This window comes from Neoarius graeffei, chromosome 5, assembly GCF_027579695.1.
Source record: "Neoarius graeffei isolate fNeoGra1 chromosome 5, fNeoGra1.pri, whole genome shotgun sequence".
In the NCBI taxonomy this organism is placed as follows: Eukaryota; Metazoa; Chordata; class Actinopteri; order Siluriformes; family Ariidae; genus Neoarius; species Neoarius graeffei.
In genome coordinates this window covers 94505815-94522851 of record NC_083573.1, presented here as the reverse complement: position 1 = coordinate 94522851, position 17037 = coordinate 94505815, and the positions used below count along the sequence as shown (strand labels likewise).

The 17037-nt window shown below is 44.7% G+C and overlaps 1 protein-coding gene across 1 annotated transcript in view; it reads right to left on the bottom strand.

The window, feature by feature from the left end:
- plod2 (procollagen-lysine, 2-oxoglutarate 5-dioxygenase 2) overlaps positions 1–17037 on the bottom strand; it is a 146688-nt gene that overhangs the window by 25711 nt on the left and 103940 nt on the right. Inside the window, exons 9-11 of the mRNA XM_060922536.1 lie at positions 11346–11471; positions 11128–11249; positions 8914–9018 (exon numbers count right to left, since the gene is read on the bottom strand). Of these exons, the coding sequence (XP_060778519.1) occupies positions 8914–9018; positions 11128–11249; positions 11346–11471 (353 nt within the window). The remainder of the gene's footprint in view (positions 1–8913; positions 9019–11127; positions 11250–11345; positions 11472–17037) is intronic.

The following is a 17037-nucleotide window of genomic DNA, read 5'->3' as shown; positions in this document are numbered from 1 at the left end:
TTCTACTCAGATTTGCTTAATTATTAATGAAGTTATGGACTAATTAAGCCTTAATAAGCAGTTCAACAAAAATTGCTTCTTCTTGGTCAATTCCTCACCATTTTGGATTCTTTCTGGCAAGTAGGTCGGTATTCGTAAGGTGGATATAGCTTCTATATATAGCTTGTATATAGTGTACATAGCTTGCAACATTTACTGTGCCCATAAGGTGGCCCACTTTAGATCGTTCCTTCTGGACTAGATGGGGCCGGAGTGAGCTACGCCGTCATTGATGGTCTTGATTTTTAATCCTAATCCAAGCTGCTGGAATTTTGACTCATCCCTGCCACTCTCACCTATTTTTGTTTACCATTTCAATACAGTTTCAATAAAACCCTTGCACTGCTGCACATAACCGTGAGTTGTTACCTAGTGGTTAGTGTGTCCACCTCTTGACTTGGAGATCATGAGTTTGACCTGCGGTCGGGTCATACCAAAGACCATCATAAAAATGGTATTTACTGCCATCTGGTGAGGTGCCACAATACGGATGTGAGTAGGGAGTCAAACTCTTGCGGTTACCAGAGGACCAGCCCCCCACTGTAACCCTAGCTATATAATAGGCGAGAGCCCGAGGGCTACAGTAACGGAGATCGGTGCTGCATGATGTGCCTTGTGGCATGGGAAGGACTTTGACTGTTGCACACTGAATTCTGTCATGATCAATACTTATCACACTCCTCTAGTTTAGATCCTGGAGGATGATCCAGGCCCCTTTATAGACACTACTCTGACCAGAGTTCAACTCCTGGGTGATTATCAGCTTGTTAAACTCCTCCAGATGCTGCTCTAGACATTGTGTCCTCCATCCAAGCAAAGCTCATTGAGCTATAAGAAAGATGACAGACATGAGCTTCCATGCTGCATGGTATCAGTTACAGAATCAGCAACTGCACCGAACATCATCCACATGAATGTGTTTTAAGAATCAGAATGTCCTGACATAGTGCAATATGATACACAGATGTTATTTTGCACAATTATGACACAGATGTTTCTCCATTATTAACATTGTAGCCTGTAAAATGCACCAAAGCTGGAAATGTAATTTGTAGCCTGTATATGACTGTGGCAGCGGGGGCATGGTCAAGCGCCGGTCTGTGACAGGAGGGCGGAGTCAGGGAAGGTAAGTGGCAGAATCACTACACCTGAGAGCAATTAACCTGTGTTTGTGTGTCTTCCCAGTGACCGCGCCCTATATCAGGAGGGAGAGCGAGAGCGGAAGGAGCTCATCCCTGAACCAGACGCCGGTTGTGTGTGTGTGTCTGTGCTAGACTGGATATTGTTAGACTGAAAAGTGTGGCAATAAAGCCGAGTTATAAACCTGATCTCTGTCCTGCCATCCTCTGTGCTCCACCCACACATAGGGAATGTCCTACAGTGGTGCCGAAACCCGGGAAAGTGGAGCACCAACCCAGCAGCCCCATGGAATCCTCCCCATTCACCGACCTGGTCCACGCCCTCACCACGGCTCAGCAAAGCCAGCACCAGACGCTCGTCACACTCCGAAAGGAACAAGAGCGGCCCTTCGAAGCCCTGGTGCTGGCCCAGCAGGAAGATCGCGAGGCGTTCCGGCATCTCCTCGCATCGGCGGGGTCCACCAGCTCTCCGGCCGCGGGCCCGTCTCCCCTCACTGTCACCAAGATGGGCCCGCAGGACGACCCCGAGGCGTTCCTCACGTTGTTTGAACAGGTCGCCGAAGCCTCGGGGTGGCCGATGGAGCAGCACGCGGCGCGCCTCCTCCCCCTGCTAACGGGAGAGGCGCAGCTGGCCGCGCTACAGCTCCCCGCCGACCGCCGGCTGGCCTACGCTTACCTCCACCGGGCCGTCCTCCAGCGTGTGGGGCGCTCACCGGAACAACAGCGCCAGCGTTTCCGCGCGCTGCGATTGGAGGAAGTCGGCCGGCCGTTCGCATTCGGCCAGCAGCTCCGGGACACCTGCTGGCGGTGGTTGAGGGCCAACGATCGCAACGCCGAGGGAATCGTCGACCAGGTGGTACTGGAACAGTTCATCGCCCGCTTACCAGCAGGAACCGCGGAGTGGGTCCAGTGCCACCGCCCGGTGTCGCTGGATCAGGCAGTCGAGCTGGCGGAGGATCATCTGGCGGCTGTCCCGGCAGCAGGACAGCAGATGGCATCTTCTCTTCTCTCCTCCTCTCTCTCTCTCTCCCCCTCCTCCTGTGTCCCGTCCTCGCCCCATTCCCCCACTGCGGAGGCGGGGGCCAGCACCACCCCAGCCGGCCCGCCGCACCCGCGGTGCCCTCCCGTTTCTCCCTTCTGTGTCTGTCTCTCCCCCACCGCAGGTGAGTGAGCCCCAGATCACCGGTGCAGAGGGAAAGCCCGGGCCAGTTTGCTGGTGCTGCGGGGAGCCGGGCCACCTTCAACAGCAGTGCACAGCAATGGAAGTGGGCGCGGTGGTTCGGATCCCCGACGCGCCAAAGGCCGCCCTCAATCGGGCCGGAGCGTATCGCATACCAGTGAGTATCCAAGGGGCTACATATCAGGCGTTGGTGGATTCTGGTTGTAATCAGACCTCAATTCGCCAAAGCCTGGTTCAAAACGAGGCATTGGGGGGAGCACAAGGGGTGAGGGTGTTGTGTGTGCATGGGAATGTTCACTGCTACCCTTTGGTGTCGGTCCACATTATTTTCAGAGGGGAAAAATTTATAGTGAAGGCGGCGGTTAATCCTCGCCTTACCCACTCTTTAATTTTGGGGACTGATTGGCCGGGATTTCGGGGTTTAATGACGCACCTAGTAGAGAGTGGGTCCTGCCATTTGACAGGGGGAGGTCCCGGTGTCGCTTTGGCGGGAGCAGCTGTCACAGAGCCGTCTACGTCATCTCCGCGTCAGAGTGAGGAGCCGCCGGCTCCTCCTCTCTCTATTGGGGAATCCCTCGCGGATTTCCCATTAGAGCAGTCGCGAGACGAGACTCTGCGGCACACATTTGACCAAGTGAGAGTAATCGATGGTCAAACGCTCCCACTGAACGTCACCCCGTCCTTCCCCTACTTCGCGATTATGAAGGATAGATTATACCGAGTAACGCAGGACACTCAAATGAAAGAGCGAGTCACGCAGCTTTTAATTCCAAAGAGCCGCCGGGAATTGGTATTCCAGGCGGCTCACTTTAATCCCATGGCTGGACACTTGGGGCAGGATAAAACACTAGCCCGAATAATGGCCCGATTCTATTGGCCGGGGATTCACGGCGATGTCCGTAGGTGGTGTATGGCATGCCGCGAATGCCAGTTAGTAAATCCAGCGGCCATTCCAAAAGCGCCTTTGCACCCTCTACCATTAATCGAGACCCCATTTGAGAGAATTAGGATGGATCTCGTCGGGCCATTAGATCGGTCAGCACGAGGGTACCGCTTTATATTAGTTCTGGTGGACTATGCAACGTGATACCCGGAAGCAGTGCCTCTGCGCAATATCTCAGCACGCAGTATTGCAGAGGCACTCTTCCACGTCATCTCCCGAGTTGGAATCCCGAAAGAGATTCTGACTGATCAAGGCACTACGTTTATGTCACGAACACTGCGCGAACTGTATGGGTTACTGGGGATTAAGCCGATCCGCACCAGTGTGTATCACCCACAAACGGAAAGTTTAGTGGAACGGTTCAACCGCACCCTCAAAAATATTATTAAGAAATTCGTAAGTGAGGACGCATGTAATTGGGATAAGTGGCTCGAACCCTTGCTGTTCTCAGTGCGAGAGGTCCCCCAAGCCTCCATGGGGTTCTCCCCGTTCGAATTATTATATGGGCATAAGCCGCGCGGCATCCTGGACATGCTGCGGGAAAATTGGGAGGAGGGACCTTCACAAAGTAAGAACGAAATTCAGTACGTTATGGACCTGCGCACAAAACTCCACACGCTCACCCACCTAACTCAGGAGAATTTGCGGCAGGCCCAGGAACGGCAAGCCCGCCTGTACAACAAGGGTATGCGCCTTAGAGAGTTCACACCAGGAGATAAGGTACTCGTACTGTTGCCCACGTCGAGCTCCAAATTGATCGCCAAGTGGCAAGGACCCTTTGAGGTCACATGGCAAGTCGGGGACATCGACTATAAGGTGAGCCGAACGGACAGGGGTGGGGCGGTACAGATTTACCACCTCAATCTGCTTAAACTCTGGAATGAGGAGGTCCTCGTGGCATTGGTGTCGGTGGTTCCGGAGAAGGCAGAGCTGGGGCCGGAGGTTCAAAAAGGGACATTGGCATCACGTACCTCTCCGGTCCCCTGTGGAGACCACCTCTCCCCGACCCAACTCACGGAGGTCACCCAGTTGCAGACCGAGTTTTGGGATGTGTTCTCGCCCCTGCCCGGTCGCACTAACCTCATAGAGCACCACATAGAGATGCCCCCAGGGGTGGTAGTGTGTAGCTGCCCTTACAGGCTACCCGAACACAAAAAAAGGTGGTTCAGGAAGAACTTCAGACCATGCTCGAAATGGGCATCGTCAAGGAGTCCCACAGTGACTGGAGCAGCCCGGTGGTCTTGGTACCCAAGGCCGACGGGTCGGTCCGGTTCTGTGTGGACTATAGAAAAGTCAACGCGGTGTCTAAATTTGACGTGTACCCAATGCCTCATATTGATGAGTTGCTCGATCGACTCGGCACTGCTCGCTTTTATTCGACGCTGGATTTGACGAAGGGATATTGGCAGATCCCCTTGACTCCACTATCCCGAGAAAAAACGGCCTTTTCCACACTGTTCGGTTTACACCAATTCGTCACCCTTCCGTTTGAGCTGTTTGGGGCGCCCGCTACGTTTCAGCGGCTGATGGACAGAGTCCTCCACCCTCACGCCACTTATGCGGCCGCGTATTTAGATGACATCATCATCTATAGTAATGACTGGCAGCGGCACCTCGAACATCTGAGGGCCGTCCTTAGGTCGCTGAGGCGAGCGGGGCTCACAGCCAACCCAAAGAAGTGTGCGATTGGGCGGGTGGAAGTACGGTATCTGGGCTTCCACTTGGGCAACGGGCAGGTGCGTCCCCATATTAATAAGATGGCAGCAATTGCGGCCTGCCCGAGGCCCAAGACCAAAAAGGGGGTGAGACAGTTCCTGGGGCTGGCTGGCTATTATCGTAGGTTTATACCTAATTATTCGGATGTCACCAGCCCGCTGACTGATCTCACTAAAAAGGGGGCACCAGATCCGGTCCAGTGGACAGAGCAATGCCAGCGGGCTTTCTCAGAGGTAAAGGCTGCACTGTGTGGGGGGCCACTTCTACACTCCCCTGACTTTTCTCTCCCCTTTATGTTGCAGGCCGATGCGTCGGACAGAGGGCTGGGGGCGGTTTTGTCCTAGGAGGTGGAGGGGGAGGACCGCCCTGTCCTGTATATCAGCAGGAAGCTGTCGGTGCGTGAGGGGCGCTACAGCACCATAGAGAAAGAGTGTTTGGCCATCAAGTGGGCGGTTCTTGCCCTCCGGTACTACCTGCTGGGACTCCCTTTCACCCTCTGTTCGGACCACGCGCCCCTCCAGTGGCTCCACCGCATGAAAGATGCCAACGCACGGATCACCCGTTGGTATCTGATGCTCCAACCCTTTAATTTCAAGGTGGTCCACAGGCCGGGGTCGCAGATGGTCGTGGCGGACTTCCTCTCCCGTCAAGGGGGGGGGGGGGGGGGAGTCGGCTGCAGGCCGGACGGCCGCCCAGCCTGAGTCGGGCAGTGGGGGTATGTGGCAGCGGGGGCGTGGTCAAGCGCCGGTCTGTGACAGGAGGGCGGAGTCAGGGAAGGTAAGTGGCAGAATCACTACACCTGAGAGCAATTAACCTGTGTTTGTGTGTCTTCCCAGTGACCGCATCCTATATCAGGAGGGAGAGCGAGAGCGGAAGGAGCTCATCCCTGAACCAGACGCCGGTTGTGTGTGTGTGTCTGTGCTAGACTGGATATTGTTAAACTGAAAAGTGTGGCAATAAAGCCGAGTTATAAACCTGATCTCTGTCCTGCCGTCCTCTGTGCTCCACCCACACATAGGGAACGTCCTACAATGACAGTGAATTGAGTTATATCCAGAATTTTGTTTTTTTTTGTTTTAACGATGGAAAGCATGACTAGTCAACTACTTTTTTGAATTACTGATCACTTATAAAAATAAATAAGCTCATCCAGCCTGGCCTACAGCCGGATGAGCTAAAAATAGCCTCAATGAGGCTGTAGCTCATACCGGCCACTGTTGTTGTGTGTAAGTTTGAAATCCGATCAATCCTGTGGGAGGAGTAGTGATTTTTGTGAAATTGGATATGACCCCTGTGTAGCCACGTCCATGGCAGGTGGTGCCACCTGGTGAACAATTCTTGTTGGAATATCTTTAAGTCAAGTCAAGTTTATTTGTATAGCGCTTTTAACAATAAACATTGTCGCAAAGCAGCTTTACAGAATTAGAACAACTTAAAATATGAGCTAATTTTATCCAAAATCTGTCCCCAATGAGCAAGCCTGTGGCGACGGTGGCAAGGAAAAACTCCCTCAGACGACATGAGGAAGAAACCTCGAGGGGAACCAGACTCAAAAGGGAACCTATCCCCATCCGGGCAACAACAGACAACATGACTATAATGTTAACAGTCCTAACATAAAGTCAGCTCCATTGATGCTATAAACCCCCACCGATGGAAACCCGAGCGCAAAACCGTTCACGACAACCGCAGTCCCAAAGTCAGCAAGTCAACTGCAGTCCTAAAGTCAGCAAGTCAACTGCAGTCCTAAAGTCAGCAAGTCAACTCCAGTCCCCATCCACAAAAGCACCACTGCAAGAGTCCAGAGTGTCCTCCAGGCACGACCCCCAACTGTCCACATGGGACCGCCCTCCACAGGAGCGATGCACTGAGACTCCAACCAGACACAAGGCACCAGGATGGGTTTTTAGTGTCTTCTGGGTGAGTTTCAGTGAAAACATCCAAGCAGTTTATGAACAGTGTTTGGTGTGACGAGTCACCCAAAATTTTCAAACGCCCATAAAATGTGAAATGACAGGTGGCGCCACCATCTTGATAACTTTTATACATACCAACCTGGGGAACATTCCATATGAGTTTGATCAGAATCTGATCACTCATGTAGGAGGAGTAGCGATTTTCGTGAAATTGCACATGACTCCTCTGAGGCCTCATCCATGGTAGGTGGTGCCACCTGGTGAACAATGCTTGTTGGAATATGTCTTTACAGTCTTCTGGGTGAGTTTCAGTGAAAATGTCCCAGCAGTTTACGAAGAGTAGCGTTTAATGTGACAAGTCACTCAAAAATTTCAGACGCCCATAAAATCTTAAATATGGCAGGTGGTGCCACCATCTTGACAAATTTTATGCACACTCACCTGCGGAACATTGTATGTGAGTTTGATTGAAATCCGATCAATACTGTAGGAGGAGTAATGATTTTGGTAAATTGTGGACGGACGACGACGATGACAGACGAGGATGGACGACACATGATCACATAAGCTCATCTGGCCTGCCCTATGAGCGGATGAAGCTAATTAAGTATGCAACCTTTAATGGCATCAACATGTATTCAATATTAGTCATCTTGGTATTTGTTGACATTTCAAATATCAGGTATGGATAGCAATAGCAAAACCTTTTTTTGAGAAAAACATATTTCTTTCATTTTGCTTAGTAAAATAATTACATAGTCCTGGGTATGACTAAATATAGTCCTGGGTATGACTTTAAACTTCAACCAGTGGTGAGTCTCAGATCCGGGAAGACTTGATTATTGGGGAAAGTGGAGTTACCCCTTAATCATCATTGCTCCCAGGTCCACTCTGACCTGGAGTGATAGCACCTGCCTGGGTTCCAGCTATGGGTTAAATAGTACATCACCAATAAAGCGCTGGCAGCAGGGTGCTTTTTGGTGCAATGTGGCAGATGAACCCAACAGGGTCAATAGCACACTACCAGATGGCATGCGGAAGAGCCACTCAAATGGCCAATGGATGGCATCACTCAGCAAGTCAGTTGTCACTGCCAGGCAACTTCCATACCTGTCCGGTCTGTGGTACTTTTGTGCACCACTTGGCATCAGGTCTGGAGGTCCAGAGAGACAACGCAATGGGGGCACAACATCATTTGTCTTACCTTATTGTGCAAGGCGTTTCGCTAGGAGAGGAGAATAGTGTAAGAGCGCTCACAAGGCCAGGCATTCCATAGCAGCTCGGCCAGGCCATTAATGCCGCCTCTGTGGATGGCCTCATAGCCCATTTGTGTTTCTGCGTATCCTAATGAAGCAGTCGTCATTGCTAGCAATGGACAGCTGCCACCAATGACGAATATAATTACAACTTTTGTCAAGGATTAAGGTTTTAAATTCTGTGCCCCAGCACTCAAACATTTCATCTGCTGCAACAGCTTGACACGTTCACATGATGAATGTTGCTATCGTGAGGAAAACATATAATTGGAAAAAATACACAACACCAAATTATAGTGCATCTTGACATTTCCCAGGCAAGACAAAAGATTTCCAAAGTTGCTATTTCCAAATCTGCCCCATAATTCAGATGGAATTTCCCAGAGCTTCTTTAAATATCTGAGTATAGGTTACTGTATGGAACACTGTATAGACACTGCTAAATACTGAACCATGATCAGAGAAGCTATCCTCAGGGCAGTAGATTAAAAAGTATTTACATTCTGTGTCATGTAAAAAGACAGACCTCAGACAGTGTATCTTTGCAATATCTCTGTAGTCTGTTGAGGAAACAGGATGCAGGATGGGTGTACTTATTTTTTAAGAAGCAAGCAAGGTTAATTTTGGAAAGCAGAAACATTCCTGTGGTTTCAGCAGTTGAGTGAGATCTTTCCTTCTGTGAAAGAAAATAAAGACAACCTCAAAAAAAAATCAAAAGAATTACCTGTTTTGTTCAATAAGTAGCTTCAGTGTCTGTCGGTTTGTGAGCATGACATCGGCGTCAATGCTGAAATAGTAGTCACACTCAGGATCTCTTCGACACAAGTCCCTGCTCAGAAACACAAAAATGCTGGTAGGGTTATTTATATATATATATATATATATATATATATATATATATATATATATATACACACAATTATTTTCCTCATTTCTGGTTCTTTGCTTACAAACCTAACATGTCTTCTTCTCATACATACTCTCAAGCAAACACACTCTACTCATGGACAACAAAATAACTATTGCTTGATCAAGTTTTATGGAAATCTGGATGGTCTGCAAACCCGCCGTGGTCACTTATGCTAAACACGTTCCATATGACTTCCACAAGCAGCAAGTTAGACATATAAAGCCCCTGTAGCTGTACAGCCAAGTGCACAAGTGTGTGTGTGTGTGTGTGTGTGTGTGTGTGTGTGTGTGTGTTATATCATATGCAGAACGGTGTGCCTATTATTTGGCATATCATATTCAAAGATGAAGTGGAATTCTGATTTATTTTATCTGTTTCAAAACATGGTATTTCATGTGAGTCGGCGTAGATAAGTGACACAACTCTGCGCCGCACCTTTATTACATTTGCATGCCGCTTTTGAAGTTTGAAATAAATTATTTTTTTCTTCATAATTTATTTTTTTTTAATAATCACCTGTGTATTTATATTAAAACAATTATCCGCCTCAGGCTCAGTGAATATCAGTGAATAATAATCTCAACTTTGTCTCTTATTATTCACAAATATTCACTTCACCTTCAGCAAATAATTGTTCGATAAGGACAGCGCATGAGAAAACCACAAAATCTCAATAAATGGCTTCAAATTGCCCAAATAACCACATATCTTCATGATTTTTTTTTTTAATGTTAAAACCTCACCCAAACGCTAACCCTAACCATAAAACCCACACATGCGGAAAGTAGCTTCTGGTGTTACTGTCGCTAACTACCTGTAAAAGGACAAGAAAGATTACAAACATCTAGTTACTGACAGTAAATTAGTGCCTCTTTCATCAAAGAATCCATCCATTATCTGTAGCCGCTTATCCTGTTCTACAGGGTCGCAGGCAAGCTGGAGCCTATCCCAGCTGACTACGGGCGAAAGGCGGGGTACACCCTGGACAAGTCACCAGGTCATCACAGGGCTGACACAGAGACACAGACAACCATTCACACTCACATTCACACCTACGGTCAATTTAGAGTCACCAGTTAACCTAACCTGCATGTCTTTGGACTGTGGGGGAAACCGGAGCACCCGGAGGAAACCCACGCAGACACGGGGAGAACATGCAAACTCTGCACAGAAAGGCCCTCATCAGCCACTGGGCTCGAACCCAGGACTTTCTTGCTGTGAGGCGACAGCGCTAACCACTACACCACCGTGTCACCCTCATCAAAGAATCAATGTGGGAAAACATTAGCTTAGGTTAGCATGCTAATAATGATCTGATGATACACATTGTACCGGTATCTAAACAGGCAGTTTGTATTGTGACAGCTAGCTATTAGCATTTAGCTAATTTGTATCATTATCATTATTAGTTAACAGAGCTTTATTTCAAATTCTTAATAACAGGTTACATGATGATGATAACTCTGATGCTACAAATTAGCTGGGTGCTAAAAGTTAGTGTCGCAATACAAACTGCGTGGATAAGGGCAAAGTGTGACTATTAGCATTCAGCTAAGTCATATCATCAGAGATTTTGGTCTAGTCCAACAACAGCTTTATTCCTTATTTGTATTCATCAAGGCATGTTGTATTCTGACAACTAGCCATTAGCATTCATCGAGTTTGTATCATCAGAGTTATTAGCGAAGACTAACAACAGCTAGCATGAAAAGTAATTCCATGAGACCATACAGACAAGTTGAACTAGCTGCCACAATACAAACTGTCATGATACATACAAATAGAAAATAGCAGCAGGTCTCATTTTCATGGTCGAAATTTTAGATTTGTGAGGAAATCTGTTCCTTGAAGAGTCATCCTTTATAAATCGATAAGAAATGTATTGAGTAAAAAGTGGTTGTTTTTTGAGTAATTAAAGAGAAGATAATTAGTTTGTTCTGGTGCTTAAAGATTGTTTACATTTTTTTTTATCTGATCATAAACTAGCCTTTTCAAATCATTATATCCAATATGAACAGAAAAGCTTACATGCCCAGGTTCCTTGCATCTCCTTGACTTAAGATCTCCTCAGGGCCAACAACCTTAAAACTGTGGAATACATTTTTGTTCTTTTCCCAGAATTCCTGTAAGTGCTTCTCATGGTAAACCTCCTAGCAGAGCGAGAGGGAGAAACACTGTCAGCTGTATCATAAACACGAGCTCAGAGCTCAAGTTGTTTCTCAATTGGAATGTAGCTTCACTCTTACATTGTTATGGAAGAAGAGGTCCAGTTTATCTTTGGGATAATCCAGGGTCAGGAGCCGCTGCAGGAACTCAGGAAGAAATGGAGTCGGCTGCTCGATAAACACTCCGATCCTTACTGTTGGATATTCCTGTTTAGATAGGAGAGAACACTATTTAGTTGCACTCTTTTGCCCATGAACAAATAAACGGTCAATCAACATCCATAAATGTGTCTTCATTTTTTGTCTTCACTACCAAACAGCGCTGTTGAATCCTCAATTCTGATCGGTCAAAATGGTGTTGCTTAATTTTTTCTAACAGCAGTTGCAAGGTCTCATCTCATCTCATTATCTCTAGCTGCTTTATCCTGTTCTACAGGGTCACAGGCAAGCTGGAGCCTACTTTTAGAATTACATTGGGAACAGACAAAACAATCCTGGATCTGCATACGTATCTGGATCTTGGATCTACGAGGGTACTTCAAAAAGTTCTCTTCCTCGCCCAGAAAACATCACAGGAGCAAGATTGTTCTTGCATTATTTTTCAACATAGTCTCCTTTAACTTCAAGAAGAAGAAGCCTTTATTTGTCACGTGTACTTAAGCACAGTGAAATTCCTCCTCTGCATTTGACCCATCTGAGGCAGTGAACACACACATGCAGACAGAAGTGAGCAATGAGCACATATACATACCCAGAGCAGTCAGCAGCTATGCTACAGCGCCTGGGGAGCAGTTGGGGGTTAGTTGCCTTGCTGAAGAACGCTTCAGCCATGATACAGAGAGGGGAAAGTGCTGTTCATTCACTCAACTCCCCTCACATTTTTCCTGCTGGTCTCAGGAATTGAACTGGCGACCCTTTGGGCCCAAGGTGAAAGAGACAGCAAAGCTTGAACATTGGTGGACCAAGTGCATTGGGTGCAGTCATGGACCGAAGGTTAGAGAAGCAGCTACAGTACTTCTCTAACCTTCAGACCATGGCTGCCCCCAATGCAGTTGGTCCAAGGATGTTCAAGCTTCACTATCCCTTCGTGGAAGGTGGGCACATCTTGAGCCTCCAGATCCTCCTCAACAGCATGGATGACTTCATCATCACTCTGAAAATGTCGACCACGTAATTTTGGGAAACAGATAGAAGCCAGATGGTGCCAGGTGGGGTGAGTAAGGTGCATGGGGCAACAGTTCAAAGCCACATTTGGCTGTTTCTGCCCCTGCCACCTGTGCTGTGTGGACAGACGCATTATCCTGCAGACACAGCACGCCAGATAAAAGCTGTCCTTTCCTTTTTTATTTGATTGCTTCTTTCATTTGAGTTTTTGTGGACTGTGATTATAAAGCTTTATAGTATACAGTTTTGCCCCAAAATGGAAGTTGCACCCCTTGTTCCAGGTTGAGGCCAAGAACTTTTTGAAGTACCCTCGTACATAGACATCCAGATTTGCGGCAAAGTCTAATCAATTGTTCTTTGGCCCATGGTTCATCTTTCCTGAAAAGTTCATCAAAATCTATTCACTACTTTTTGAGTTACGTTGGGAACAAACAAACAAACACATGAAGGCAGAAACATAAGCTCCTATAACAAAGTTGGCAGAGGTTATTGAGTACAAGCTGTCTTATTAACTTCATGAAAGGGAAAAATGAGAGACTGGTGATAGCTGTTTATCGCTGCTATAACGTAAGTGACGTAACTATAAATGGGGGAAGACATGGCCTAAAGGTTAGAGAAGCAGCTTTAGGACCAAAAGGTTGCTAGTTCAATTCCCTGGACCAGCAGGAATGGCTGAAGTGCCCTTGAGCAATGCACCTAAACCTCCAACTGCTCCCCGGGCTGCTCTGGATATGTTGAACGTCACTCTGGATAAAAGCATCTGCTAAATGCCTGTAATGCAATTGTTGGCAACTTGCTGCAGTATAAGAGGAATAAAACAGTTCAGAATGTGCTGTTATAGGAAAATAATTAACTTCAGAGTGCTAACAGTATTTCTTCATGTTGAGCTGTATCATCACATTCCATCATTGCTTCTTTTCCTGTATAACTTCAACGTAGTAAAGTTCAAGATCAAGCACTTTATTTTAATTGTATAATACGATGAAGTTACTTTTGGGACAATCTCAAAGGCACATTTAAAAAGTGAAAGTGACAATTTAAGGGTAAAGTTCTAATAGTTAACAATACATTAAATAATACAAATAAGAGCTAAAAACAGAATAAGCATACAAAATATGTTCATAATGGTAGCAAAGATGCCGTATACAGTGTTAAGTGTTCAAGTAACCAGGGCAGACTTTTTAGGCACCACACTACCCTGTTTTGGGTGATTTATTTCACACCCCCTGTTGTGTTTTATTTCAATGTAATCCTTCTATGGAGACTTTAATCAAAATACATAATTCTCCACAGTGTTACTCATTTTGGATCAATGTCTATTATATTTGCATGAGACTGATCCTACGCTTAAAGACTTTAACATATTTCACAACCCACCAATACTAGGAACTTGCAGTTAATGGGTCATGCAGCAGACCAGTGGGAGCCTGTCTTTGGTTTGGGTTTCAAATGCTTTTTTCCCATGACACTTATCTAAAGATATTCCCACTCTCCCAATTCCCTTGAACTTGGCATTCAGCCAGGATAAAATGTGTGATCAGATGGCTCCACATTCCTTCGATAGAGGGAGTGAGAGAATGGCCAGAGATCAAGCCAAACACTCAATGTTGCTCACAAAGCAAGAATTAGTGAAAGAGAGGAAGAGTTTGAGGGCATACATTAAGTTCTTTCTTGTAAGTTAAGCAATTCCACTGTGAGGCCTGAGTACAAGATACAAAGCTGTATTTTACTGATTTTAGCACATGTGTAAAAATAAAGCATTAGTATTGTATAGACCCAGGGTATAAAATTCTGGGGAGGGTAAATGAAATGACAAATCTATGAAAGTCTATGAAAACTCTCCACTTTCTGATTTAATATCTCAAGCTCTGTAGTTGATTTCTGTTCTGATGAGCTTTTATCAGTGAAGTAATTTATATATAATGATTGGTCACAACTGACGATCGACTATAGGAGTGGAGCTGATTTGTGTTTGAAAATTTGGAGTTGCTGATCTATGGTCACTTTTTACATATCGGGACCACTAAACAGAGGTGAGGCGGACGGTAATTTTCTGAGAAAAAAAAAAATCAGAATTTCCGAGATTTTAGTCATACGTTTATGAGGAGGGAAAAAAAGGGTATTCTCTGAGATTATAATGTTATCAATTTGCAAGAAGAAAAAAAAACGCAAAAAATCTGAGATGAAAAGTCAGACATTCCAAGATTAAGAAATTGCAAATTTACAAAAAACAAACAAAACAAAACAAAAAAAAAAAACCCTCAGGTGTTCTCTGAGATTATAATGTCATAAATTTGTAAGAAAAAAAAAATCTTCAGAAATTCTGAGATTAAAAAGTTAGACATTCCAAGTGTAAGAAATCAGAAATTTACAAAAGATAAAAAATAAAAAAAATAAAATTGGATATTCTCTGAGATTATAATGTCATACATAAAATTTGGAGTTGCTGATCTATGGTCACTTTTTACATATCGGGACCACTAAACAGAGGTGAGGCGGAGGGTAATTTTCTGAGGAAAAAAAAAAAATCAGAATTTCCGAGATTTTAGTCATACATTTATGAAGAGGGAAAAAAAGGGTATTCTCTGAGATTATAATGTTACCAATTTGCAAGAAGAAAAAAAATGCAAAAAATCTGAGATGAAAAGTCAGACATTCCAAGATTAAGAAATTGCAAATTTACAAAAAACAAACAAAAAAAACAACAAAACCCTCAGGTGTTCTCTGAGATTATAATGTCATAAATTTGTAAGAAAAAAAAAATCTTCAGAAATTCTGAGATTAAAAAGTCAGACATTCCAAGGGGAAATGTAGTTTTTGTCCTCAATTGCACAATATAAAGAATAAAGTGCTAAGAGATTTTTAACTACATTTCCCAGAGCGCACTGCGGCCAGAAATACTGCGAGGGGAAAAAAAACATTCAGAAATTCTGAGATTAAAAAGTCAGACATTACAAGAGTAAGAAATCAGACATTTATTAAAAAAAAAGAAAGAAAAATCCTTGGATATTCTCTGAGATTATAATGTCATAAATATGTGAGAAAACAAACAAACAAACAAACAAACAAACAAACAAAAAATACCCTCAGAAATGCTGAGATTAAAAAGTCAGACATTCCAAGAGTAAGAAATCAGTAAAAAACAAACAAACAAACAAAAAAAACCTCAGATATTCTCTGAGATTTTAATGTCATAAATTTGCGAGAGAAAAAAAAATCAGAAATTCTGAGATTAAAAAAGTCAGACATTCCAAGAGTAAGAAATCAGAAAAAAAAACAAACAAACAAAACCCTCGGATATTCTCTGAGATTATAATGTCATAAATTTTCGAGAAAAAAAAACCCTCAGAAATTCTGAGATTAAAAAGTCAGACACTGCAAGATTAAGAAATCACAAATTTACAAGAAAAAAAAAAAAAACTATCATGCTTCCCTGCTTCCTGGCTGCAGTGCGCTCTGGGAAATGTAGTTAAAAATCTCTTAGCACTTTATTCTTTATATTGTGCAATTGAGGACAAAAACTACATTTCATCTAACTCTCAGCTCTGCTCTGGTGTCTGTGGTGTGATGACACTGATCCAACCTTGCAAAGTGAAGACAACTGGTTGCTTGGGGGGGATATATATATAAAATGTATGCATGTGTGTGTGTGTGTGTGTGTGTGTGTGTGTGTGTGTGTTTATTTATGTATTTATTCATTTTTCCCCAAGTTATTTTTTTCTCATGAATTTGTGACATTTTCACGTCAGAATTTCTGAGGTTTTTTTTTTTTTTTCTTGCAGATGTAAACTTGTGTTCAAAATAATAGCAGTCCAACACGACTAACCAGATCAATCACTGTTTTTGGTGGAAATTATATTACTACATGGCAAATAATTTACCAGTAGGTGTAGTAGAGTCATAGAAAACCAACAGACCCAACATTCATGATATGCATGCTCCTGAGTCTGTGTAATCGAATAATTAAGTGAAAGGGATGTGTTCAAAATAATAGCAGTGTGGAGTTCAATTAGTGAGGTCATTCATTCTGTGAAAAAACAGATGTCAATCAGGTGGCCCTAATTTAAGGATGAACCCAGCACATGTTGTACATCCATTTCTCTCTGAAAACCTGAGAAACATGGGTCGTTCCAGACATTGTTCAGAAGAACAGCGTGCTTTGATTAAAACGTTGATTGGAGAGGTAAAACATATACTGTAAAGAAGTGCAGAAAATGATGGGCTGCTCGGCTAAAATGATCTCCAGTGCTTTAAAATGGACAGCAAAGCCAGAGAGACGTGGAAGAAAACAGAAGACTACCATTCGAATGGATCGAAGAATAGCCAGAATGGCAAAGACTCAGCCAATGATCAGCTCCAGGGTGATCAAAGACGGTCTGAAGTTACCTGTGAGTACTGTGACAATTAGAAGATGCCTGTGTGAAGCTAATCTATCGGCAAGAAGCCCCCGCAAAGTTCCACTGTTAAAAAAAAGACGTGCTGAAGAGGATACAATTTGCCAAAGAACACATCGACTGGCCTAAAGAGAAATGGAAAAACATTTTGTGGACTGATGAAAGTAAAATTGTTCTTTTTGGGTCCAAGAGCTGCAGACAGTTTGTCAGATGAC